Consider the following 26,979-nt stretch of genomic DNA (forward strand, 5'->3'; position numbering starts at 1 on the left):
TATAAATTAAACAGACCTGTATTTCTTAAACTTTTTTTAAATGTGCTTAAAAACCACTGAAATTTTAAAAACTACTGTAACATTCAGTTTATATTTTAAAAACCACTGTAACATTCAGTTTATTCAGTCATCTTGGCTGTAATATAATGCTAGATTTTCATACTATAATATATAATACAATATTTTCATAAGTATAATATTCAGATTCTGTGATAAATTTTAAACATATATCCAAATTATATCAAAAGTATTTAAAGTCATAATTAGAATATTGACTATGTGAACTTTGTAAGATACTTTTTTTGTTATTGTCTTTCACCAACCTTCTCCCCCACCCCCTTCAACAATGCCATTGCTTAACATGAAAGTCTACTGTTCCCTCAGTAGATGGGCTCTCTTCTCCCTAGTCTTTTACAGCAAGTTTCCTATGGAGAATACATCAGGAAACAGATACAAAGACTAGGCCCACATAATTCTTTAGAAATTATAGTATAGAATAGTGACACTAAACAAAGGGTTCAGATTCTATGCACTCAACATTAATAATGCAGTATGTTCTCCAAGGAAGCTAAAACTTAAATTATTTATAGACTATGAAGTTTATTACATCTAACTCCACTGAACTAGGAAAGATATGTAGCATGAATATGACAGTTTAATAGAAACACTAGTTAAAATTCATTCTTCCAATTTCATTGAAGGTAGATATTATTATATTTACATGCTGGCAACAAATTCAGTGAAGGCCAACTGTAGTTATGTAATAACCTAAATTGTTAGTTAAAGGCACAAAGTAAATTTGTGGCTCTCATTTTTATTTTTAAGTGTTAGCAAAACAAACCAAGCCCCAAAGGCAAGCAAAGACATAAACAACTAAATCATAATGCTGCAAATATTTCCATCTATCTAGGTAAAAGCATTAGTAAAATGAATTCTGAAGGCTAGATGGTAACTGGTGACAGCTGCTATTTACACCTGACTTAAAAAGTGGAAACAGAGGAGAAAGGTGATTGGATTAAAGAACTAAGCAAGCTTTTTGATGAAAAACTTGTTTTTCTTCAAGGCTAGATTGGATTCTAGAAGAGATTTTAATCTGTTGAAGGAAACTTTGAAGTTTTACTAAGCTATTGAAGAATAACATAATTAATGTTTAGCAGATAGGCAAGAACAAGAAATAAAACTAGAAATCTGCATAAAACTTTACAGAAAAAGGGACTACTTGTTTACCTGCAGATCACTAACAGTGATATGACTAATCTTGTTGAATAGGAGATTACTGCATATTATATGCTATGGAGTCCCTAGGACAGGCAAATATAAAACAGCATCGTATTGGCACAGGACTCATTCATCTATGTATTTGCAATGTTTCACTTACATTCTTCTTAATTTTATTTTTTATTGTTTCTATAACTCCTGCTTCTTCACTCTCACATAATTTTTCGGTAGCTTTTAAATCATCACATGCCAGCTGCATTTTCTCTTCTTCAAACGTCATCATAGCATTCTGTTAAAAAATAAAGAGACTACTGAACTTGAAAGTGCCAAACTCCTTCATTTATAAGCAACTGTCAGGGAAGTTGAGAACTTAATTTGAAAATTATTTTTGTGGCCTTTTTAAAACTAACAAATTATCATATAATGAATATGTTACACTACAGAGTATTGTCACATGCAGCAATAAACCTTAAATTAATCTTTAAGGCTTCACAAGGCACTTTTCTGAAGAAAATTAGCACAACTATCTTTTTGCAAAATCAAAAAATACCAGGGTATACTTACAGCTGTAAATTGCCTACAATGCTAGAAGGATAAAATCTTCGTAAAAGAAAAATAGTATACTATTAAACAAGAAATCAATGTAATTGCTAAGATATTAGGTAATACTCCTTCATAATCATGATTCCTTGAATGTGTCTGTGTATACAGTATGCATGTATGTATGTATGTGTATATGTATGTGTGTATGTATGTATATACTATATATATATATATATATACACACACACACACACATACACATATACATACACACACACATATACATATACATACACACACACATACACACACACACACACAATTTATTTTAAACTCCATTTAGCATCTTAGATTTAAGCAATTCTGAATTACAATTTACAACAAAGCATCTGTACTCCCTAAAAATCAGTGCCTTGATGTAAGCTTTTGCCTTTTCACACATGTAATTAAAGAAATAATTATTGGTAATGTACATTTCTCAGATCATTCCACAAATATTAAAGGTGTAACTTTATTAAAACTGAATATAATGTTAAGGAATAATTAGAAATCAACTTGATAAGATTGGTAGAAGGTTATCAGATTGTTATAAGATTTTGTACTGAGCTGGCCTTACACTGTTGTATTATAGTAACTAAAATATAATTAAGATATTATGGCCCATAAATTATCTTCTAGCTATTGTTATTGTCACAAATTATATCTGTATACATTTGCTAATGGAAAACAAAACCTATATGTATTTAAAGAATTCTATGCCTTACAACCAAATTAAAGATATGTAGAAATGCCTTACTTAAGTTAATTTAATCTCCATTTTGGCACAATACAGTTTCCTTTTTAAAAAAAATAGATGATCTCAATTACACTGGAACATAAACTACTGCAGCTATATTTAGAACAGAAGAAGCTTTGCAGGATATAATGTTGCTATGTTGGATTGTTATACTCACTTAAAAATCCTACTTAGGTAAGCAATCCATTTAAATAAAGGAGGAAAAATATATTTCCAATATCTTTACAAAAGGCAAGAATATATTCAAACAAAATCGTCTTCAATGTCAGATTTATAAAAGCACTCGTGCATCAACCAACCTATTTACAAGAGAGGTTATCAAACAAGATATTTCCTGTATTTTTGGCAGGATTTCTTAACATAATGCCAATAAAGAATGGAAGTAGAGCTGTAATATTCATATACTTGCCCTAAAAGTATCACAACATCCTTTCTTTTCATAGTGAAGCAACTACTTTATATTACATTAAAATATTTCATTAACTTTCTTATGAGCTCATGTAAATAGGATACTTGTTTATCAGCATCATAATAGATGGCTCACACTTATTATAGAAATTACTGAATGGTAAATTCCAAACAAACCTCATTTAAGTGTTATGCAATGTATGAATCCAGCCAGAGTGACAGAGTAGAAGGGAATACTGACACATAATATAATTTTGCTAGGTTTTGGTGACATACAATCCCAGTCAATATGATTTAATGTTATGTATGAAACAGATCACAATAAGCACTTGCCGGACTTATATACTGCTTCACAGTGCTTTACAGCCCTCTCTAAGTGGTTTAGAGTGTCAGCATATTGCTCCCAAACAATCTAGGTCCTCATTTTACCAACCTCAGAAGGAAGGAAGGAAGATTGAGTCAATCTTGAGGCGGTGAAAATCAAACTGCCAAACTTCTGACACCTGGCAGTCAGCAGAATTAGCTTGCAGTACTACCTTCTAATCACTATGCCACCACGGCTCCATGCCTTCTTCAACAATGATTAAAGAACTGGCTTTGTTTTGTGCATGTACACTGATAGTGAATAGTACCATACACGAAGGGACCATCCCTTATTCTGCAATCTATAGGCCCTCTGACTGAAAAATGTTTAAGAATGTAATAAAACTAAGACAAGTATTTTAGTTCTATTCCCGTTGGGAAGCACCCAGCCTGGCAGAGAGGAGGGATCAACCGTGCAGTTAACCTGGAGTCAATGCGCAACTGCAAAAGGGCTAGTACTGACCCCTCCTAGGTTCCTTGGAGCTTATCTATTATTCCGAAGAGTAAGATGCCAGACTTGAGAGATTCCTAAATAGTAGGCAGAACGTAATAAAGTAGCTAGCTTGAACTCTGCACCTGTAGGCCTGGTTGTTCATATGTGACAATTTCCCAAAAAAGTAAATGAAATGCCTAATGAACCATGCAAAAAATCTTACATTTATTATTTTATTCTATTTCATTGATACAGCCTTTGGTTCTTGGGCGGGGGGATGTGTATCAGTGTCTCCAAACAATTTTTTATGAAATCCACAATTTCAAAATTAATAATACATTTTCAAAATCAGTGCTACAACAAAGGAATGCCATGCAGTAACAACATATGTATTTGGATTTACTTACCAAAAAGCTGACAAAGCTGGCTCCAAAACTCATTAAAGGACTATGGTTTCTATTGAAAGGAAAGAAAAATACAATTAATACATATTAAATATATATCTTTGTTCAGAATTTACACAATGTTCATTTTCATTTCAATCATGAATCCTCCCCAACTGTCCAATTTTAAGCATGAAGATGTTATTTTGAGTGTCAAATGGGCTATTTCAACCATTTTGGAAGTGTTTTACACATCACACAAGCCTGTTCTGGATACAAAACATTTTATTTTGATTTTGCAACTATTCCAAAATGCTTAAAACATCTTGTGTCTTGCTTAAAAACTATTTTTTTTGAAACGAAAAAAAATTATGATGACTTGCACTTGAACCTAACCAGTGTCTGTTGCCAGAGTTGCACAATCAATTTCAGGTCCTCCCCCAGTGTGTTCTGAAACATTCTGAAAATGTTTTTCAAGTTTAGAGAGAAGAGAAACTGGCTTCTTCAGAGAAGAATTCAACGGTTGTCCCAAAAGACAACTGTGCTGGTGATGGTGACTCACTGCTGAGAAGAACAGGTCTGCAGAGCAGACATGGTATCAAGAGAAATATGTTGTCTTCCACATGCAGAAATATGGGATGCAACAAGAGTGACTGGACTGAATACCCCAACCTGACTACTATCTTCTTCTTCTGTTTTGTATTGGAATAATACTGCCAGAATGAGTCTGGAAAGAAATAGAAGAACTAGGAAGAACTAGGAATGAAAACCACAGCATTTGAAAGACAAATTTTATTTTCAACCATGGTTCTAAGTGAAGGTCATGTCCCAAGGAAGAAATAGAGGATTCTGGAGGAGAACCATTGGTTCAAGTACTGGTATACCAAAAGATGGGCTGGATCTCATAAAGATTGGGAAGAATGTATTTCAGTTCAGGCTGGCTTTAAACTAAACATGGGAAAGGAGGAGAAACCATACTCAAAGCAATAAAATTTATAACAAAGAAGAAAGTACTCAAGAATACATCAGAAGATGCAAGAATAGTAGTACTGAAGGACTCAGATTAGTACACTAATGCTCAGAAATGGAGTATTTTAAGACCTAGGACTGAGGACAAGGCAATATATTATTAGTACTGCTGATACCTGATCGATATAACTCAATTCAAATATTGGAATATAGCACTTAAAGGAAATAATTTGTTCATATTCAATAAAAGTGAAGGGGGTTGCATTATACATAAATGACTACACCTATATGGACATACAGATCAATTGCAAAAATTTAGCCTAGTATGAAATTCTGAATAATGAAATAATTAAGACCCAGTACAAACAATACCAAACAGAAAGAAAAATAGGAGAATGCTGATGTGATTGGCATGGCTGTTTAAAGAGCTTTGTGTTGAACCAATAAACAAAATGTACACATTTAAAATAAGGAAGAAGGGCATATTAAAAAAAAGAATATCAGGAAAAGGTTCAAATCTGTAAGGATGAAATCAGAAAGGTTAACACTCAGAAGGAATTGAGACTTACAACAAATGCAAAAAAATGCAAAAGAAGATGTGTGTGTGCGCGCACGCACGTGTGCGTGTATGTATGTATATGCATTTTTTCCTCCAGATTATGGGAAGTGGTAGTTCCTTCTGGGGGAAGTATGGCAAACTAAAGACAATAACTGTGACAAAGGGTAAGAAGAGGATAGGAGATCTCCCACATGTGTTCCAGATGAATGCTCCTTGTGAAACTGCAGTAGCTTTTAATCTTAGACATTTTTCACTTCTTTTAATGTTTATATTTTTAAAAAGTTTCTTCAAAAGCCTAACTATAAAATAAATTTTACATAACTTTTGATGATTTAACATTTAATAATATCAATATTTATATAACGTGAACTATCAGCATCAACAAAATCACCATCAGTCAATTGCAAAAGGCAGTTCTGCTTGGAACAGTTTACATCCTGCAACAATACGTTTAAGACCACTGAATATCCACATCTGCCTAATTCAGGTCCGTGGGAAGGACTTGATAGGGGGACAAAAATGTCAAATCAGTCAGAACATCTGGCTAACTATACAATGAACAATAAGAACATTCAATTTAGTGAACGATAAATCAGAAACAAAGTGGCATACTATTATATATATTTTCTTAACAATGTATGTGGAAGAACTGGTTCCAAGGACTGCCTCGCTGCTATTTAATAGTAGCTCATGAAGTAGAAGTCAAGGGCATACATTCTGCAGAATCTGTGAGAGATCAAGGCCTTGATCATCGCAAATAAAAAATAGCCATCCAAATGTCAGATTTTCATTGTAAGAGCTTTGCAGTGTACCAGAGATTAAATTAATAAACTTTGCAAGTAGCATTTTGCTGCTAAGCACCCAATGTTGTTCAGTCGGTTCATTTAATTCAGTGGGCTTTTATGTAAAATAGCTAAAATGGCAGTTGGTCTTATCTGAACTGCATGTTTCAGAGAAGATGTGGGAGTAGTAACACATGGGTATTAACCCAGCCCTTTGCCCTGGAGTCTGAGATAATCTTTTGAGGCCACACCTCTGATCCTCCTCTGCTCTCCCAGATTAACCGATGGTCGTATCAGAGCACCTGGAAGGAAGGAACAAAGAACAACGCAAGCACATGTCCTTCTTATTTGGCGCTGACTGACCACTGAGCTAACTCAGGCCCCTGGCGCGGGGCGTCCTAAACAAGGGGGGGAAGTGATTCCTTCCACACTTTTTCCGAAACATGCAGTTCAGGTAAGACCAACTGCCAGTTTCCAGAGTGAGGTGTGGGAGGAGTAACACATGGGACATACCAAAGCTAGATATCCTAGGGAGGGATCAATGGGCCTGAGCCCCTCGAGAATCTAAGACTCCCTGCAGAACCCTCCTACCAAAGGCCGCCTCTGCGGAGGCGTAAGCATCTAGGCAGTAATGCCAAATGAATGGTGAAGGAGACAACTAGGCAGCGGCCCGGCAGATCTCCTCTATGGGGGCCTGGGTGGCCCAGGCTGCTGAGGTGCCGCTCTTCTGGTGGAGTGCGCTGTGATCCCTCTGGGACCTGAATTCCCCGTGACTTGTAGGCCTGTGAAATGGCCGCCCTGATCCACCTGCTAATGGTGGCCGGGAAAACCTTAGCGCCTCTGGTGGACGGTTGATATGACATGAAGAACGCCTAAAGGGTGCCGTGCGCTTCAGGTAGATGCGTAAGGCTCTTCTGATGTCCAACCTGTGCCAAGACCTTTCCCTATCCCTGGAGGGCTGCGGACAGAAGCCCGGCAGAACTATCTCTAGAGCCCTGTGGAAGGGGGAATTGACCTTGGGCATGAATGCGGGGTCCAATCTGAGGATGACCCGGTTCTCTAGGAAGGTGCAGAGGTCCGCTCTACTGGAGAGGGCGTTGATCTCAGATACTCTCCTGGCCGAGGTGATGGCAACCAGGAAGACAACTTTAAGGGTCAGGAATTGTAGGGAAACTTCCCTCAAGCATTCGAATGGTGCCTCCGTCAATGCCTGGAGGATCGTGGGTAGGTCCCAGGTGGGGAATCGATGGACCACTGGGGGTTTCAGATTCGCCGCTCCCTTGAGGAAGCACTTAGGACCGGATGTTGGGACAAAGGAGGAGCATCCACCCCCACCCCCAGGACCGTGGAGAGAGCAGAGACCTGTCTTCTAAGGGTGCTGGGGGCCAAACCTTTCTCCAGGCCTTCCTGTAGGAAGTCCAGAAACTGGGGTACCGAGGCCGAGGCAGGAACGATGTTCTTTGCCTTACACCAATCAGCAAAGGCCACCCAACCAGGAGGCGTTGTAGATGCGGGTGGTGGACTGCCTCCTGGACGCCTCAACGGTCCTAATGACCTTTGAAAAGAAATTGGCCCCTCTCAGCTGTTCCCGCTCAATCGCCAGATGGTCAGATGGAGCCACTCCGGATCCGGGTGCTCCAGTGACCCCTGGTGTAGGGACACCTCCCCCAGGGGGATCCTCCAGTGGGGAGCTGAGGACAGCTCCACCAAGTCTGCTAGCCAGGGGCGGCGTGGCCAGAAGGGAGCCACTAGTATCATCTCTGCTTCCGCTGATACCAGCCTCCTCAGAACCCCGGGGATGAGGGAAAGAGGGGGGAAGGCGTAGAGTAGAACTGGTGGCGATCTGCAGCGCAGGGCGTCCGTGTCCATGGCTCCTCTGGACGGTAACCTCGATACGAAGTTCAGCAGCTGGGCATTCGCTGGGGTCACGAAGAGATCCACCACCGGGCGCCCAAACCTCTCGCAAATCTGCCGGAAGATGCTGGGATGGAGCTGCCATTGTCCGTTGTCGACCGTCTCCCTGCTGAGCCAATCTGCTTGCTGGTTCTCCGTCCCGGAGATGTGTTCCACTCTGATGGACTGGAGATGCCACTCTGCCCAGTTTCCTAACTGAAGGGCCTCGTCGCGAAGGGCCTTGGAGTGGGTGCCCCCTTGCCTGTTCACGTGGGCCTTGGCTGCCACGTTGTCTGTCAGGACCAGGACGTGATGGCCGGTCACCATCGTCTTGAAGTGTCATAGGGCCAGGTGGATGGCCCTGAGCTCCAACCAGTTTATGTTGTTGCGTAGATCTGTTGGAGTCCAGTGGCCCTGGGCTATCTGGGTCTCCAGGTGTGCTCCCCAGCCAAACAGGCTCGCGTCCGTCATGAGTACCTTCCTTGCTGGTTCCTTGAAGAGGGATTCTCTGTCTAGTGCTGGGGTCAGCCACCAACGGAGCGAGAGCAACACCTGTGGCGACACTTGAACCTTGAACTTGACATCGCTCGTCCCTGCCTTCTGGTATGGAAGCAGGAACCACTGAAGCTCCCTGGCGTGTAGGCGAGCCCAAGGCACGATCCCTATACACGAGATGAATTTCCCAAGGAGCCTGGAAAGAAGAACTACAGGGACAGAGCGTAATTTGCGAACCTCATGGATCAGCTGCACAATGCTGTCCCTTCGCTCCTGGGGAAGGAAAACCTCCCCTGACACCGAATCTATAATAGATCCGAGGTGCTGGAGCCTGATATATGGAATCAGCTGGCTCTTCTCTAGGTTGATAGAGAACCCCAGGGACCTGAGAGTGTCGATGATGATCCCCAGGTCCTATCTGGCAGTGTCTGGGGACCTGGCTAGGACGAGGATGTCATCTAGGTAACAAAACAGTCGGACTGGGAAGGAGCGCAGGTGACCTGCGGCTGCAGCCAGCACCTTGGTAAAGGTCCTGGGGACTGAGGCCAGCCCGAAGGGTAGGGCTCTACATTGGAAGTGATTGCCCTCATGGGAGAACCTAAGGAACCTGCGATGTTCCGGGGTGATTCTGATGTGAAGGTAGGCCTCCGTGAGATCGATGGAGACCAGGAAGTTGCCCTGTCGGATGCCCTCTAAGATGGATTTCAGAGAAGCCATCTGGAACCTACGGTAGACCACCCTGGAATTGAGTAGTTTAAGATCCAGGATGGCTCTCCACCCCCCTGAACTCTTGGGAACCAGAAACAGGTTTGAATAGAATCCGGAACCTCTCTCCCCCTCTGGGACCTTCTCTATGGCCCTGATGTCTAGTAAGTGTTTGATGGCCTTAGCCTTAAGGGCCCGTTTGGCCAGATCAGCAGAGGAGGCGAAGGTGCGGAACCTGTCAGAGGGTTGCGAGCTGAACTCCAGCTGTAACCCGAGCTTAACAGTCTGGAGGACCCACTCATCTGAGGTAACGCGCTCCCAAGCATCCGCGAAAAGGGAGAGGCGGGTCACTTGAACCTGCGGAATGGGTGACCGCCCCCTCCTCGAAAGAGCCGCTTGCTCTGCTGTTGGCCCCTGAATCTGTCCCTAGGGAACTGTCTATCCCCTTGTCTGTGGAACCTGGGGGTCTGGTACCTGTGACTCTGGACGTCCAATTCAGGTTGATGATAGAATGTTCTCCTGGGGTAAGGAGCGTGGCGGTGATCCGACCGTTTGGTCATGGTTGGGAGAACTTTCTTCTTGTTTTTGTCCTCCACCAGAAGAGGATCCAGCGAGGCACCGAAGAGCTTGTCCCCGGCGTAGTCTGCTCCTGCTAGGTGCCATTTGGCTCAGGACTCAGCTTGCCAATGGCACAGCCACAGCAGGCGCCTGGACGCTACCGAGGAAGATAAAGCTCGGGATGCATACTTAACTGCATCCAGGGTGGCGTCAGCTGAGAATTGTGCGGCTGCCAGCACCTTCGAGATGTCCTGCAGCAGTCGTACCTCCGTGGCCGGGGTCCTGTCTCTCAGCTGTTCCAGCCACAGCACAATGGATCTGCTGAAAAAAGATGCAGAAGCGGCCGCCCTAATGGCCCAGGTTATGGCATGGAATGTTTTACGCAAGATAGTTTCCGCCTTTTTATTCTCTGCTTTAAGGCAATTGGCAATGTCTCCCGTCACCACGGTTGAGGCTGAGGCTAGGGTGGCAATCGGGTTGTCCACCTCTGGGAGCTGGAGTGCTTGGGCAAAGGTAGGATTGAGGTTATAAAACCTCCGCTCGTTGCCCCCTGGATTGGGAAATGATCCTGGTTTAACCCACTGAGATTTTAGAACCTCCAGGAACATCTCTGGGGTTGGAATCTCCTCCTTCTCTACCGGGGGTCTGTGGAAGGGACCCTTCCTGCTAATCTTGCTGGTGCTAGGTATGGCAGTAGCTGGCCTCAGGTCTGGGGGCGGGATCCAGGTCTGCTGTAGTCCTGGCCTTATGGAGTAGGGAACTAAGTAAGGGGGGGGAAGGCCAGTGATGTTGGGGGCATCTGTAGACTGAGCATCCTCATCCTCAGAAAACCCTACCTCCTTCAGCTCCCCTTCCTCTAAATCTGAGGCTTCGCTGACAGTGGAAGAAGAAGGGGACCTGGGCTCTCTGGCAACAGGGGCTTTGGCATGGGTCTGATGGTCCCTGGGCTGGTCCCGAGAAGATCTATGCTGGGGCCCCTGGGGCTGATGCTGCATACCAGAAGCCATCACTTGAGCTAAGGCCCTGGCTAAAATCTCCTGAAAGCTCTCAGGTAGCTCTGGAAGAGCAGGGCGGAGCTCTGGGGGTTGCAAGTGGTCCCTTGCATCTGGCGATTCTGGTGCCAGCCTGTGCCTTGCTGGGCTGGGGGCCCTGAGACCAAAGGGATCCCCCCTTGTCTCAGATGAGTGGGCAGGCAAAAGAGGGGGCGAAATGGAGCTGTGCCTTCTGCCTGAGCTCCTGGGGGAGCCAGGGGAGGTCGCCTGGGTCTCTACCAATGTGGGCAGCCTGCAGGGGGAACATGATCTGGAAGGCGATGGGCTAATAGTGGCCCTGAACCTTCTTGAGGAGGCCCTGGTAACCCGGCCTCCCTGGGTATGGGGCTCCTTTCTGGGTGCCCTGGAGGTGCCTCTTTTGCCGGGAGATCTCCCTCTGGGGCCCTGGGAAGCTCCCCTGGAAGGCCCCGCGCCTGGATCTGAGTCCCCTGATCTCAGGCCCGCACCCCCGCTCTTCGCCGCCTCCGCCATAACACTCACAGTTTTGTTGCTCACTCCCTCCTCGCTCTCTGCCGGCTGGTCTGCTCTGCACGATGCTCGCGCCTCCTTTTCCAGCCGCCGATCCGCGGCTCGAGCACCGGCCTGCACCGAGGCTTCTAGGCCTTCTGCGGATCCACCAGCAGAATCGGGCCGATCTAGGCCTCTTCCGGCCTCCTCGATGCCTTCTGAGCGCTTTCGGCGTCCGTAGGAGGAACGTCGATCACACGCTCAACCACGTGCTCTTTCAAAGATGGCGGAGGATCAAGATGGTGGCCACTGGTCTGCGGTCCGATTCTCTGCAGCTTGGTACCGTTGGGGAAGATCCCTCGGCTTCCCGGTCCTCAGCTGGGCTCCTGGGTGCGAAGGGACCACCAAACGGCCCGCGCAGCTCCTTTTGCCCTCTTACGCCACCGTCCGGTCGCTGGGGATCGCACTAGCCAGCAGCGTGGCTGGCTAGCGGCTCAGAGCACAGCAGGAGGGTGAGTAATCCACAGAAGTCTTCTTAAAGGAAAAACGCTGTAAGGAAAAGGCTAAAAGATCTTAAAAAAAAACCTAAAAAAATCCTAAGGCAAGTTGCTGCAGCCTGTAGAATCCTGGAGGATTCGTAGAGGCTGCAATCCTTAGAAAAAACCTGAAGGAAAAAAACCTAAGTCTTCAAATGAGGGAGAGTAGGAAAAACACTCCTTCTGGGCTGGAGTCTGAGGTTAATCTGGGAGAGGAGAGGAGAATCAGAGGTGTGGCCTCAAAAAATTACCTCAGACTCCAGAGCAAAAGGGCTGGATTAAAACCCATGTGTTACTCCTCCCACACCTCACTCTGCAAACTGCAACATTTATCTCAATGGATTTTAAAGGTTCATGATTGGTCACTTACAAATCTTTTAAATCTATAATTAAAATAGACAGTTGTATTTTTGTGCCTTTGTTTTGCCAGCTTATTTCCAAAGAGATTTGCTAATGAAAAAGTAAAATGTACAGAATTCAATGAAGTATTTTAATTAAACAGTTAATAGATGAAATTCTACCACTTACATATTACAAAATTTTTCCCCTTTTGGAGTAGGACATACAAGAAATCAATCTAGACTAGTATCGCATACATATTGATTCTTACAACCATTAACTATGTTACACATCTTCTGGGAGAATAGGTTAAATTTTCCCACAATAGTTACAAGTAATGGCTAAGCCTAGGCATCTGCATCATTCTTGTGTTTCCCAATATTCTCTGGTTACAAAGCTTATAGTTCTGGGTCAAGAACTTTGATTCAGAGTTCAAAATAGTTTCCCCCTAGTGTTAAATAGGAGCCCCAAAAGTATAGAAGTATGATAGCTTTGAAATAGTTCTACTGGTTTCTATGGGATCTTTCTTTAAGTAATGTTAAACCATCAAATTTAGGAGGAACATATAGCAGCAATTCAATTGATTATGAAAGGAAAGGGCCTAACAGCTAGCTAGGAACACAGCAAATAATTCTAAATTTGTTAGAATTATTGGATATGTTAAAATCTGTTTAGGCACAGAAGCAGTAAATTCTATCTTCATGTTAGAATTTAAATTCACTGTGCAATTGTTTCTTATATTTTTACAATACTCTATAAATAACCATTCTCCTTATTTTATTTGTCTGGAAATTGAAATGAAGCTATTATCTGAAGCCAGAAAATATACAACTTCATGTTTTAACCTGAATTACAGTAGCATCTTGATTAAAGTATACTTATTATAAAACAGTATTTGTTAAACTTTTGTCTCTCAGTAGGCATTCCAACTTTTAAAAATTATAGAGGACTCCAAGAGAGCTTTTATTTGCACAGGTTATATTTATTAATATTATTAAAAATTACAATTGGTGCACTCACTGCCACTTCTGATTCTCCCAATTGACATGATTTTAATATAGTATTATTAAATTATTTCAAAATAGGATGGCAAATTATTTTGATTTTCTTGAGTCTTGGGGTGCATGGACTTCACTTTGAGAAACACTACTTCAAAAGAGAAACGTTTTATAACAACTTCAAAATTAGATGGTATTTTGCCCAGGTTTTGAATGTCAAAAGCTAGTTTCTCCAATGTCACAGTCAAACTGATTTCAAAGGTTTAAAAATAGAATATGAATTAATTTAAACTGCTCAGACCTTGACAAAATCTTAAATGTTCCATAGTAAAGAAATATTAAAGTTTCCTTTATAACATCTAGTCTATGATGCATCACACAGATTACAACTAAGTGCAAGAAAAAAACAGGTTTTCCCAGTGTTTAATTAGAGTACCCAATCAACAAAGATAAAACAGATCTGAAGGTCATTCTCCATAGCTTCAACTGCATCTACAAATCCATGCATATTCATATGCACATGATATAAAGTACATTATTGTTGCATATTGATACATAATTGTGATATGTACATTACATTTTAAACATTAATGTAATATATACATTACATTTATGTATAATATAGTATGTAGTACAATTTTGTTGTACAAATGTATATGTTCTGAATTGGAACATGAATTTACAACAAAGTAGGCCGAATGCTGCATTTCAAGTTTACTCACAAAAGCTCAGTTTTTCAATCTCAATAGCAAATATTGGGATAACAAAATTGTTCCATAAATTTCAAAATAATAATCCACAATACATCCTGGCTACATGTTGGGGTAAAGTCATACATTTTGAAGTCTTAAATTAAACTTAACTCCATGTTGTTATTTCTGGCTACGATACAACTGGTTTGCCATTCCTTTTTCTAGGGGAATTGGTTCTTTTTAAACTTCCCTACAATTCTGGGATTTTCTGATAGTTTCTGACAAGTGCAACTTCATTTAATAATCAGGAAAGAAACCACTCAACTCCATTTGTTTGAAATTAAGTGTACTTTTACTAATTACAAATGAACAGTTGCAAAGCTAAGCCGAATCTGGTTAATTAGGCGCGAAAGCAAAGAATATCATGTATAATTCAATCCCGCCCCTTGGCACCCCAGTCCATAGTCCACTTATAATTCACCCAACTGTCAGGTGGGAGATATCTTCAAAAAACATCACCAGGATGGAATGCTGGACAGTTAACCTTGGCGGGAAACTCCCTTCCTCCGCATGCTCAATAAGATGGTCAGATCGGCGTCTAGAATCTTCCTCCAGCACATAACAATTCCCTTCCCAAATACCATGCCCCCTCTCCCCGTTTCATGGCAGTCGAAGCAGCAGCAAAGCAGAAGCTGACAGTTTCTTATCCAAATACTCACAAGGTTTTTTGAGACAGCTAAGATCAGCTGTGATTGTAATTTATTTGGGGACAAAAATCAAATGACATTAAGGCAATTTTAAGAGTCACGATATAATCTGAATGCTTTCAAAAACGTGTCACTACATAAGGAAAACTGATCAGGGACATGATAGAAAGGAGAAATAAAAACTAAGGTTAATATTTGAATATACTTTTTGCCATGTTAGAACATGGCAGCAGACCTCAAACACATATACTTCATCTAGTTAGTAAGTGTGAAGCCAGCTGTTATATTAAATTGAGGATATTCTCAAAATTTCCTGGGTGAAAAGGGAAAACAATAAACATATCAAATATAGGTCTATAAAGTACATATAGGTGGAGTGATGTTTGTTAGTACACTGGAGACATTCAGAGATCAGTCTTTAAAGGAACTGATGACATTAGGATTCAAAGTCTTGATTAACAGTAACCATTCTTGTTCCTTTCCGCTGTCTACTATTCCACCAAAAAATTTAAGTTCTGGACTTCATTTTTTTTTCTGTTCATCATTTTCCTTTCCAATATAATTTTAGAGTATTTGTAACCATCAAAACATTGAGTCCTATGTAATATTTTCTGGAATTTAGGCCCAATAATCTCTTTTTGAATGCTCCTTCCAGTTATTTTTAATCAGCAAATTTCTACTGTTCATCTTAATAATGTCTTTTCTTAGTTCTTTTCACAGTTTTTCCCCAGTACTATTGCCTTGATAAGGCTCAATTCCTTTGAACTAGAAATCCTCAAAATGGGATTTACTGATTAGAAAAAAGAGCAGATTTATTTAACAGTCCTGTAGTTCTCTTCTCAAAAAGCAGTAGGATGGGGAGAAAGGGGGAAAGAACAAACATGTTTATATAAGTCATGATGAACTATTAAAATATTGGACAATTTTAATAAAATTGTAGTCCCTGTATGGTGTAATTTAAGATGTTGAATTGGGAGAAGATCCAGGTTCTAGTATAGAAACTCTGTGGTGACTTTGAACCACTCACTTTCTCTCTTTTAACCCAACCTACCTCCCAGTCTTGTTTTTGGGGAGAAAATAGGTCTCCCCAAATATTAATACTAAAATATTAGCAGTTACGAGTTCCATTGTTTCTTCTGAAATGTTTTGAAATTTCCTAGTGTAGCCTACAGCCCCTCCAAATTTCCTGACAGTTTCCATCCATGAATTAAGCAGTCCTGCCCTGGTTAGCTTTTGATCTCAGATAAGGTGACTTATTAAAAATATTTAGTCTAATTACTTAGGCGTTGTAGTAAAGTTTGGGAACCAGCACAAAAGTTGAATTAACCAATAGTCAATGCAGTTAATTACATAAAAGTAGAAATCCATTTTTATTTATATTTTACTTATATTCTACTTAAGCACTCAAGGCCTGAAGGCCAAATACCACTAATTTTTTTATCTTATTTCAGATCCTCTTCGAACAAGTCATTAGATAACAGGTTACTAAGTAAATGGGAAAATTACCTGTTTTAGGCAACCAAAATTTGAAGAAAGGAACACATGCACATGGAAAGAAACCTATGGTTTGAGCAGGATTCCTTATAAGTAATGTGTGGCCTAAAAACACCAGACTCTAATTAGACCTCATAGACACAAGCGATGGTTTTGTGAAAATTTTGGATAATGTATTCAAGGTTTTATTGAAATGCAAATACTGGAATTTTCCAGTAGTCTGGTCTTGTGTGCCTCAGACCAGATTGCATTGAATTATTACAAACCTTGACCATATCTCTGCCATGGCCATCAGGCTTCTGCTGACATGTTTTTCTTGGAATCCTTAATCCCTTTCTTCTCCTCAGAATCCACTTTGCCTGTAGGAATTTTGTATATATTAATTTGGACTAAATTAGTTTTATAGCACCATTTAGCAACATTTAATTTTCAGCTAGCTATAGAGTCATCAAGTAAGAATATGAAAACTCATTGCCAGCAATTCCAAAGAAATCTATAGGTTTAAAAAGAGATAAGAATACAATCTAGCCATGTTTAAGAATTTGAATCATACAGTAAACTACAGAAAAGGGGAGGGAAGGGTGCTGTAAACTAAGAAACTATTGCTAGCAGCAAGGCAAGGTAACACAATGAAGAGTGGAATGGAAGAATGGGAACCATCTGTTTAGATAGGGTTAGTAAAAAATTAAACATAAAATATTATTAATATATGCACATGGGGTAATTATTAACCAATAACTGAATGGATAAATATCCACAAATATTTGATACATCTTTACTATTAATAAAGAATGCTAGGCCAAGATGGCACAGTGGTTAGAGTGCAGTACTGCAGGCGACTTCAGTTGACTGATAGCTGCAGTTCGGCAGTTCAGATCTCACCGGCTCAAGGTTCACTCAGCCTTCCATCCTTCCGAGGTGGCTAAAATGAGGTCCCAGATTGTTGAGGGAAATACGCTAACTCTGTAAACTGCTTAGAGAGGGCTGTAAAAGCACTATGAAGCAGTATATAAGTCTAAGTGCTATTGCTATTGCCAAGCACACCACCTTTATCTTACTAGAAAACATTATGCAAAAATCATGATTGATCAAAGCCATGAAGGTCAGTATCCATAGTCTTGTCCGATGACAACCATTGAATATAGAAGACTGGAACTTACAACATTAGATAGGAATAAATGAAACCACACATATACCCTGGAGCAATATCCCCGTGGATCCCACCCCCAAGGAATTTGCAAGTGTGGGAAAATCTGGTTTTGTTCCCAGGCCTAGGATTCTGCTGTTTGTTGATCAACTAGTTGTTGCTGTTTTGCAATTTATGGGTGAGTTTGTCAGGAGATACATTTCCTTTTCTCTTGTTATTGTTTCTCTCCCCTTTAATTATATAAGCTGTCCAGAAGCATTTGGGGGGGGTCAGTCTATCTTAAAAATATAATTAATTAATAAACAAACAAACAAACAAACATGACCATTCAAATGTACTCTATGTGGAGTGTGAACCCCCACCAATACAGAATAACACCTATGTTAAAGATTAGAACTGATTGGCATTAATCTTTTGTTGTTTTTAATGTTTTAAAACAGCTTTATAGTTTAAAATGTTTTTAGGGGTCTTTTAATTTTTGATAACAGAGTTGGTTGAATGAGGAGTTGCTATATAAGTACTTTAAATAAAATAAAATAAAAATGCTGCAGTGATGGCTAATAGTCTTTGGGACACAAATCAAAGGGATAATGGTTACCTTTAAATCTCCACATAGAGCAGGACTGGAATATTTCAGGTAGTGTCTTGCTGGAATTGAACCTGCTTGTTCAGTGCAGAAAGTAAGGATGATGTTCACAGTGATATTGTCAAGTGGCAGGAGATTAGCAGTCCAGGAATTCAAATGAATATAGGTTTATTGTATGCTAATGTTTTCTTCAAAAATCTGAATTACTAACGGTCAAAGCAAATTGGCAGTAGATAATCAACGGAATTCAAGGAGGGCTGGACTTAGATCTCCTATTGGCGTGAAGGGACTCAAGATTGATGATGTGTTTGACCCCTGCCTCGGGTTCATCTCCTACAGATATGGAAGAACCAGTACCTAGGCAATGAGGATCGAAATATTATGTAAAACCTGAGAAAAAAGCTAACATTTGAATACAGCTCAGACCTTCTTGATTCATAAGTGGTAGGGGGGGAGGGTATTGACTTGCAAGATTATGTGTGATTTGAAATATCCAAGTCAGCATCAATAAATGTAGGTGCAGTTTTCTTAAGAAGTAAATTTCATGGCCTGGTCTATCTATGGGGGCTGCCATCTAGAAATAATCTATTGAGTTTATTTATTTAAGAGACTTAGATGGTCACAAAATGTATGTGTCATAATTCCAGGCAGCTCACAACAGCAATAAAAACATAAAAGAATTAATAAAATACATTGGTGTGGCCAAGGCAACTGGCCTACTTTCTGATATTTCCATTTTATAAAATACTTTCTTCCCAGAAATATATATGATCTTACCTTCTAATATTTTGCTTGTTCAATTTCAACAAATTTTGACACCTAATTAATTGATCTAGGACATCTTCTTAGTTTTCCAATTGTTATTTTATTGCTATGTTGGGTTTATTTTTCTTTTTTTGTTATTGTATGCCACCCAAAGTATTTTGACATGGGGTTGGTTATAGGCACCAGTTGACCGGTAAATATTTAACAATTGACTCTGCTGGTCTCATTGTCACCACCATACCACTAATCACTTGAACAGCTGATCTGAGCATTAGCCATGGCAGTTCCACTCTGCTCCCAACTGATACATAAAGCTGCAGAAAACATCACAATTGGCATTGCAATGATTTTGTCAACATTATTATATTTTTGATTATTAAAAATCACTTTAAAAATCTTAACTTGTATATAACTTTTGAAAAGATATACAGTTTTGTAGATTTCTTTGATATATTTTTTTCAAAATGGCATCCATTTAATGCTAAAAATCTTACTGAAATCTCCTATCTTTGGTGGACTGGTTTAAGTACTTAAAATGTAATATCTCCTTAAGTCTGAGTTTGATTTGCGGGCTTCATGGTCATATCCAGATTATTTTTGTAGAAATAAAACAAATGTATACTGCAGTGGTGGGATTCACTTCCCTTCCCTTCCGGTTCGCAAATGTGAGCAGGCTGGGTGGGCAGAGCCTCCAGAAGCAGCACTACAGGTTCACCCGAACCAGAGAGAACTGGCTGAATACCACCTCTGGTACATTGTCATCTTCTGGGATGTGTTTTCAAACTTCCCAATTTAGTTTACTGCTCTGATATTTCTTACTAGTCTCCCATCTGTGTACTAAGCAGTTTTGATTATTTAAAGCTTTATGAGGTTAAGCAAGATTGGCTGGGTGCTGGAAACTGCATTTCAAGATATATAACAAGCTTACTTTGACTGCAGAGAAAATAGTTATCTTGAAAGAGAAAGATAGGGAAGGAAAAAGGCTAAAAAAATAATCTGCTCTATTGAAGGGGTGTTGGGATGTAATAGAAGACGACAGTAGCCTTCCAGCAAATACTTGCAGAAAGCAGAGACATGCTCTCATTACTAAGATACATGTTATTTGCATTTAAGCTTCTTTCTCATCAGTAGAACAAAGTACATCAATATGTTCTGCATCTTGTGAGTGAATATGGAGAGAGGAAATAGAATACACCCACGGACACACACTAATAAAAACAAAGGAGAAGTCAGGACGGGGCAGAAATGGGATCAATGAAATCAAAATGACATGGCAGTTTGTGCAGTAAGAAACAGCTGATCACAGGTTTCCTTGTCCAAGAGTGTCATGGGAGCACCAGATAAGATTGTAAATAAGATGCATTGAAGAAGAATGTCTAAACCGTGTTCTCTGCAAAGGTATGTTAAGACTATCAGTACCACTAGCAAAATAAGTCCCTTGTTATATAACTGGGGAAAAATTAACACCTGCTAAGTCTAGGATTGATTAATAGTAAACAAAGGAAGCTTAAAAGGGATCTTGGCATAATTACATTTCTATTGCAAACAATCTATTTGAAACCCAGAAGAACTCTTTGTGTCCCTATGTCCCAATTTGAAAAATCTGCAGGAAATGCAACCACCATTGGAAAATACTTGACAGATTTCTGTATAGAAAGCAAGCTATTGGATGCTATTTAAGGAGCCTAACTCACAGTGCTTTAGAGAAGTCTTTTCCACAGCTTGGTGCTTTTTAGATATGCTGATAGTACAATTCTAGAAGACTTAGCCACTCTGACTCCTGGAAGTACCATGTTTTCCCCAAAATAAGACATGGTCTTATTTTCTTTTGACCCCCTGAAATAAGTGCTTGGCCTTATTTTTGGGGAGGTCTTAATTATTTTTGAGGTGCAGGAGGTGGTAAGCGTGGCTGCTGTTGTGTTGCAATATTTTCGGGTGAGGGCTTATTTTAGCACATGCACTCAAAAGCCAGATTGGACTTACTCTCCAGGAGATCTTATTTTAGGGAAACAGGGTAGTTGGAAGGGAAAGGCTGAACTAGAAAAAGCAGGAAAAGGAGAATAATAGCCTTACATTGAATAGTATTCAAAATTGAGAAAAGAAAGAAATTCTAGGTGGTTTACCAGGTTGGGAGAAGAAAAAGGTGATATTAGTAGAGGGAATGTGATGTCAAGAAGTTGCTTCCCTGAAATGACACCCAAAAGCAAATCATGGGGAGGAACAAGAACTCTGAAGAAAATAAAAAAGATAAATGATTACCAGTTTTAATATTTTTCAAGTGGACACTAACTAGCCTACAGAAGACTGAATTTAGAGCAAATACTATCTTTGTTATTGGAAAAAACTTTAATATTGTATAGGGCATCTCTGTCTAGTCACCAAACTACTATTGGAAGGATAAGAAGGAAACATGGATGAAGATAGGAAGGTAAGCATATACAGTCATAGAGAAATTAATACAAGGCTTGCTGCTGTGATTCATGACAACAATGACTCTTGCACTCATTTATGGGCAAGTGAAGCGCCAGCAACTACAGTGAGAAAAATTGATGGTGTCCCAGAGGGAAGGAGTTTCAGTAGAATAAAAAGAAAAACAACAGCAGAACATTTCCATTTTATTGGTCCTCTTATGACAGGGTCATAAAACTGTATTATAAGAAGGAAAAAAGAAGAACATTTGGAAATGCATAGAACCCCTGCAATATTAATATAAAGCCCAAGTCTGTGCTATACCTTTTTTTCTTGATGCTTGGAATTATGGAAGTTCATTATATTAGCAATGATATATTGAAGTATTATTCCATTTCACTTAATTTAAAACTGATGTTCATGTATTTCTTTAACTTTAAACCATTTAAACAAAAGAAGGCTTGATTTTTCCCCCTTGAAAGAGTTCTTGATTAGGTTGTAACATTTGCCAATGGACAAGGTGGTTTGGTGTAGAGGTTAATGAACCGGGTTACCTAAGACAATATGTGATGTTTGCTATGCTATGACAACACCCACAAAGAAAACAACCCTTCACTTGGCAGACAATATTCTAGACCTCCACACATGCACTCCAAGTTTATACAGGAAGGGCAACCTGCTTAGAAGCACTGCTATTAATTCAAGCAATTCAAACACTAATTCAAAAATCAGCATTAAAAGCTGCTCCAGTTCACTGCCTCCAGAGAAAGCATGTGAGGGATTCACTGGAGAGATTCCAAGCAGGAATAAGATAATCTGAAAGAAACCTGAAATGAAAAAAGGGTCAAGTGCAAGGCTGTCACAAAGATGGTCTAATAAAAAATAAAATCCAAGTTCGACAGCAGAGAAGCCTCCTTAGGGCTGAGCTACTCGTTCTTACCTCTTGGCAAAGAAAGACCGCGCGGCCCTAAAGACAAAGGCCTTTTTTATTATTAATATAACGGCGCTGTGGTCTAGCGCTGGAAGAGCGGCACTCTGCACTCGCTCAGTGACGCTCTCATTGCGGGGGACGAGGGGGGGGGATTCACCCACGATCCGCTCGCCTTGAACGCAGGCGGTCCACCCAACCGATGGTCAATCAGCCGCGGCTGAAAAATTCCTCTGCCACGCAAGGAAAAAGAGCGAGAGTACCTGTATTTCCTGAAGAGCTGGTCGGATTCCCGGAACCCGTTGTTGAGCAGCATATTGATCCCAGCCAGCGCTAGCTCGGCGTCCTCGAAGGGCAGCGGCGCCTCTCCGGTGCCGCCGTCCTGCTCGGACCCGGCCATGGTCGTCGGCAGGTGGGAGACCCACCCAACAGGCTCCTGCCCGCTGCGTGGCGCTCAGCCGTTCGGGGGACACTGGAGCAAGGCGAGCCAACCCGGCGTCGAAGCTGGTTGGGCACCTCGCGCCTTTCCGCTCTTTCGGGCACGGCCCGCCGCACCACGGCTATAACCGCCCTTGCAGCTCCCGCAGCCGCGACCAGAAGCCCAGCCGCTGAAGAGAGAGAGGGAGAGAGAGACCTCGCAACCTTCGAGCTAAGGCTGGCGGCTGCCGCTTGCCCGCTGCTAGGGCGCCTGCGCGGGAGGGCAAGGAGTCTGCGCGCTGCCACCTCTGAAGCGGCTTGCCCTGAGCGCCGGCTTGGTTTCTCGCTTCAGAAGCGGCTGCTCTGGTTTCCACGGGGAGAGAAGGGGTCTTGGGCGGGACCCTATTGTGCGCTCCCGGTTGCTCTTTGCTCTTTGCTCAAGGTTGTTTTTTCCCCCCCAATATAAAACGGCCCACTCAAAGCCGAAGATAGGACGCAGTCCATTTAAGGCAGCGCAGTAGGTAATATGCAGGCAATATGGTTTATAGTGCTTTAAGGCAGGGGTCTTCAAACTTAGCAGCTTTAACATTTGTGGACTTCAAGTCCCAGAATTCCCCACCCAGCTTCACTGCTTGGGGAATTCTGGGAGTTGAAGTCCACAAGTCTTAACGCTGACAAGTTTGCAGATTCCTGCCATAAGGCACCCGGCTAGAAAGCAAGGAGACTTGAGTTGCAGTCCCGTTTTAGGCATGGAAGCCGGCTGGGTTGACTTTGGGTCAGTCGCTCACTCTCAGTCCACGAGACTTCGGCAACAAGGTCCCTGTCGCAACCAATGTATCAACATTCGGTGGATCCGAAAAACGGATCCTATATTTACGGGGAAAACGCTAGGAAGAAAGAAAAAAAAATCGGGTAATGAACAATACGATTACAATCGGACAATCCTGTCCGAAGTTTCAATATGATGCTACTTTTCATAGGAGCTTTGGAATGATGTCCAATGCTGTCTAAGCTACGGTGATGCCGCTGGGCGTACGAATCGTTTATCTAAAGCCGCATTGATGGGAACTGAATCTGTCATCTCCCACGCGTACCTGAAGCTGAGCCCTATTGAATTCACTGGGGGTTTTCACTAGCTTCATATGTAACATAGGACGCATCTTTCTTCCTTTGGAAAAGAACAGCTAGAAGTTGAGAAATACTGAGTTATGTATTTGTATTTCTTTTTTTAATGTTTTTTATTAAACAGGGTTTTTTTTTTCATTTTTTAAAATACAAATATCATCTTTGCAACATTTCCACATCGGTAAGCCTCCATTATACTCTTTTCATCTGTACATGTGTGTATATGTATATGTATATGTATATGTATATGTATATGTATATGTATATGTATATGTATATGTATATGTATATGTATATGTATATGTATATGTATATGTATATGTATATGTATATGTATATGTATGTATCTATGTATCTATATCTATATGTATCTATATCTATATATATGTATCTATATACCTATATCTATCTATCTACACATTTTTCATCTACTAATATGGTAATTTATACTTATATTTCTTCTATACATATTACTGTTTCAGTGTACTTATTTCTATACAATACCAAATTGAGATTGGACCAACTTCAAACAAACATGCTTTGGGGCAGGTATAAGGTGATCCCTGCAAGTGAAAGAGTCTGTTTATGTGGGATGGGGGAAGTCGAAACAATGTCCCACGTAATTTTTGATTGTCCCCTGTACTCAGATTTGAGGAAACGCCAGTTGGGTAGGATCTTTTATGCCACCACCCCTAAGTCTAAAGAGCGCTTTTCGCACCATTGTTTGTTAGGTACTAATTTGCAGTTGGTGAAATGGATTGCCAAATTTACTGTAAAGTTGATGGAAATAAGGACAAAGTTGGTGCAGCAGAACGTGGTAGATTGTAGGAAAGACCACTTGATGGGGTAGACGTAGGGGTGACATGTAATATAATTTCAAGCATATTTAATTTGTATCTTAAATTACTGCATTCTATTCTGATTGTATTTTAAATTGTATTTTATTCCATTTACATTTTAAGTTGTGGTTTGTTTCAATCTCATTTTAAATTGTAGTTTTTGTCTCTAGAACTTGGTATTTTGATATGGCCCAAGGGCTAATCAATAAAGATTGATTGACTGATTGATTCTATACATCTTATATCTATGTACATGTATTCCTCTTATAACCATTATTCTGTACTATTTTACATATAATATATCATATCTTACAATATACAATATGTATTTGTATCTCTATTTATTAGTTTGTCAAACATGTACAAACATGTACAAGATAGCAGGAATAAACATGGATATAAACAAAAGAAATGAATACAAATAGATGGGGACAGTAGGACAGGGGATTGCTAGTTAAATCTTAAATTCCTAGTTGATTGTTTTATAACTGTTTTAACCAATACAAAAATTCTTTTATGTAATGAATAGTTGGGTTTTGATATTCAATAGCAAAAATATTATTGTTTAAAGCTAAATCAACGTTTTAACAGGTCCCCTTTCTGCAGCAAGTTTTTTTTTAACCAACCTATTTATTTACAAATAAATAGGTTGGTTAATAAATAGGTTGGTTAAGATTCCTGAACTATCATGTGAGGTTTTGCATTCTATAAAATTATCTCAAATGCTTTTTGTTTCTTCCCATGTCAGACATTTATTCATGTGATTGTTGTCAGTTCTAAATAAAGTACAAATCATCTCAAAATGTAAGCTGAGTTTATTTTTAGCCTGTTAGAGATAAATTCTAAAAAAAAGGCTTACTTTTTTCATTAAGCCATAGTTAGTGTGCTTGTTCGTGCCACAGCATACTGTAAGAATTCAACTGCTGTGCTTTGTAAACAATTGCTAATAGTTTTATTGTGTTTTGCCAACCCAGTCAATAAACTATGGTCAAACAAGCCCTGCACTCAATTCCTTCGATTTCATTTTCCAATAATTTCATTATTCCTTACCCTTCCAGAGATATATACAGTGGATATAAAAAAAACAACCACCAAGATGGCAGCCATAACTGTGCAATTGAAGCTCCACCTCTTTTAAAATGCATATATTGAAAAGGATGGGTTTATAAGGAACAGGTAAGATTCAGGTGACCCTGAGGCTACAGATAAACCTCCAAGTTGCCTCAACAGTTCTCCGAGTGCTAATGACCAGATGACTGCAAAGAAATACAATCCTTCCACCCCACCCCCATCCTATAGAACCTCTTTCCATTCCCCCCCCCCCCATCAGAACTGATTAAGCTTCTTGGATGAGAAGGTAAATGTTTTATTCTTTTTTCAAGGAAAAAATAGTCCAGTTGCCTTTTGAATAAAAAAAGCACTTTTGAGACAGTATCTTGCTTTTTTAAAAAACATCATTTCTGCATTCTTCATTCAAATTGGGAATACTATAGTGACATTTTAAAATTTATCTCATAGTCTCTCAAAGATAGTGGTCTTTTAGAGAATCATAGAACTGGTCCAGAACATTTTCCTGAAAGCAAATAGTAATCTTACTAATTGCAAAATTCATACTGATAAACATCTCCCATATATGGCATTTGTTCTAATGTATTTTCTTCTGAGATTTATATAATAGTTCCAAGAAGAAAGACTTGATAGGTGAATAAAAATGCCAAATCTAATCTAAACTTCTGGTTGACTTGCAACCAACCGTAATTGATTTAACTTGTATGCCACCCCATTCTCAATGAGGATGCTCATTGAGGTTCACAATCAAACAAAGAAATTATGATAAAATAAAAAACATAGTTAAAAGGTGATAAGCATGATGAAATGAAGTATTTCATTCGCTCCACTGAAGGCCTGGGTGAAGAAATGAAAAGAATGAGAACACTTGGCTACAGAAAATTCTAGAAGCTCCTTGAAGGCTGGAATTCTCATCTCATTCTCATTTGTCAACTCTGAAAGAGAAGCTAAGTTGCTAGATAATTTGATTCAGATTTTTAAGCCTTAGAGAATCCTCATGTCATCATATTATGCTGCATCCAGATTTTGCTCAAGGACTGATTGGGTGATGAAAGAACAATTTTTAAACTGTAAAATCCAGTTATTAATTCTGCATTGTCCTTGATGATAGGCAAACATACAACTTTGATAACAGTTGGAAAGCAAAGATTGGGACAAATCAGAATTTTTCTATCAGTGAAATTGTAGATAGTATACTGAAATAATGGGAAAATGTGCAGAATTTAGTGACAATATTCAAGCCATTTCTAGCTATCATAGCAAATAGAATCAGTACCTGGCCACTGACCACTGGTACAAGTTTTATATACATATTATATGCAGAA

General features: G+C 40.1%; 1 protein-coding gene across 1 annotated transcript in view; it reads right to left on the reverse strand.

Annotated features, from left to right (window-relative positions):
- Positions 1 to 22,869, reverse strand: part of TTC39C (tetratricopeptide repeat domain 39C) — a 40,993-nt gene extending 18,124 nt beyond the window's left edge. The window contains exons 1-3 of the mRNA XM_014061216.2: positions 22,469 to 22,869; positions 4,169 to 4,217; positions 1,379 to 1,507 (exon numbers count right to left, since the gene is read on the reverse strand). Of these exons, the coding sequence (XP_013916691.1) occupies positions 1,379 to 1,507; positions 4,169 to 4,217; positions 22,469 to 22,605 (315 nt within the window). The 5' untranslated portion in view covers positions 22,606 to 22,869. The remainder of the gene's footprint in view (positions 1 to 1,378; positions 1,508 to 4,168; positions 4,218 to 22,468) is intronic.
- Between the last annotated feature and the right edge of the window lie 4,110 nt (positions 22,870 to 26,979).

This window comes from Thamnophis sirtalis, unplaced genomic scaffold (genome assembly GCF_051295495.1).
Source record: "Thamnophis sirtalis isolate CommonGarterSnake01/CBP01778 unplaced genomic scaffold, rThaSir2_p1.2 scaffold_2, whole genome shotgun sequence".
NCBI lineage: Eukaryota > Metazoa > Chordata > Lepidosauria > Squamata > Natricidae > Thamnophis > Thamnophis sirtalis.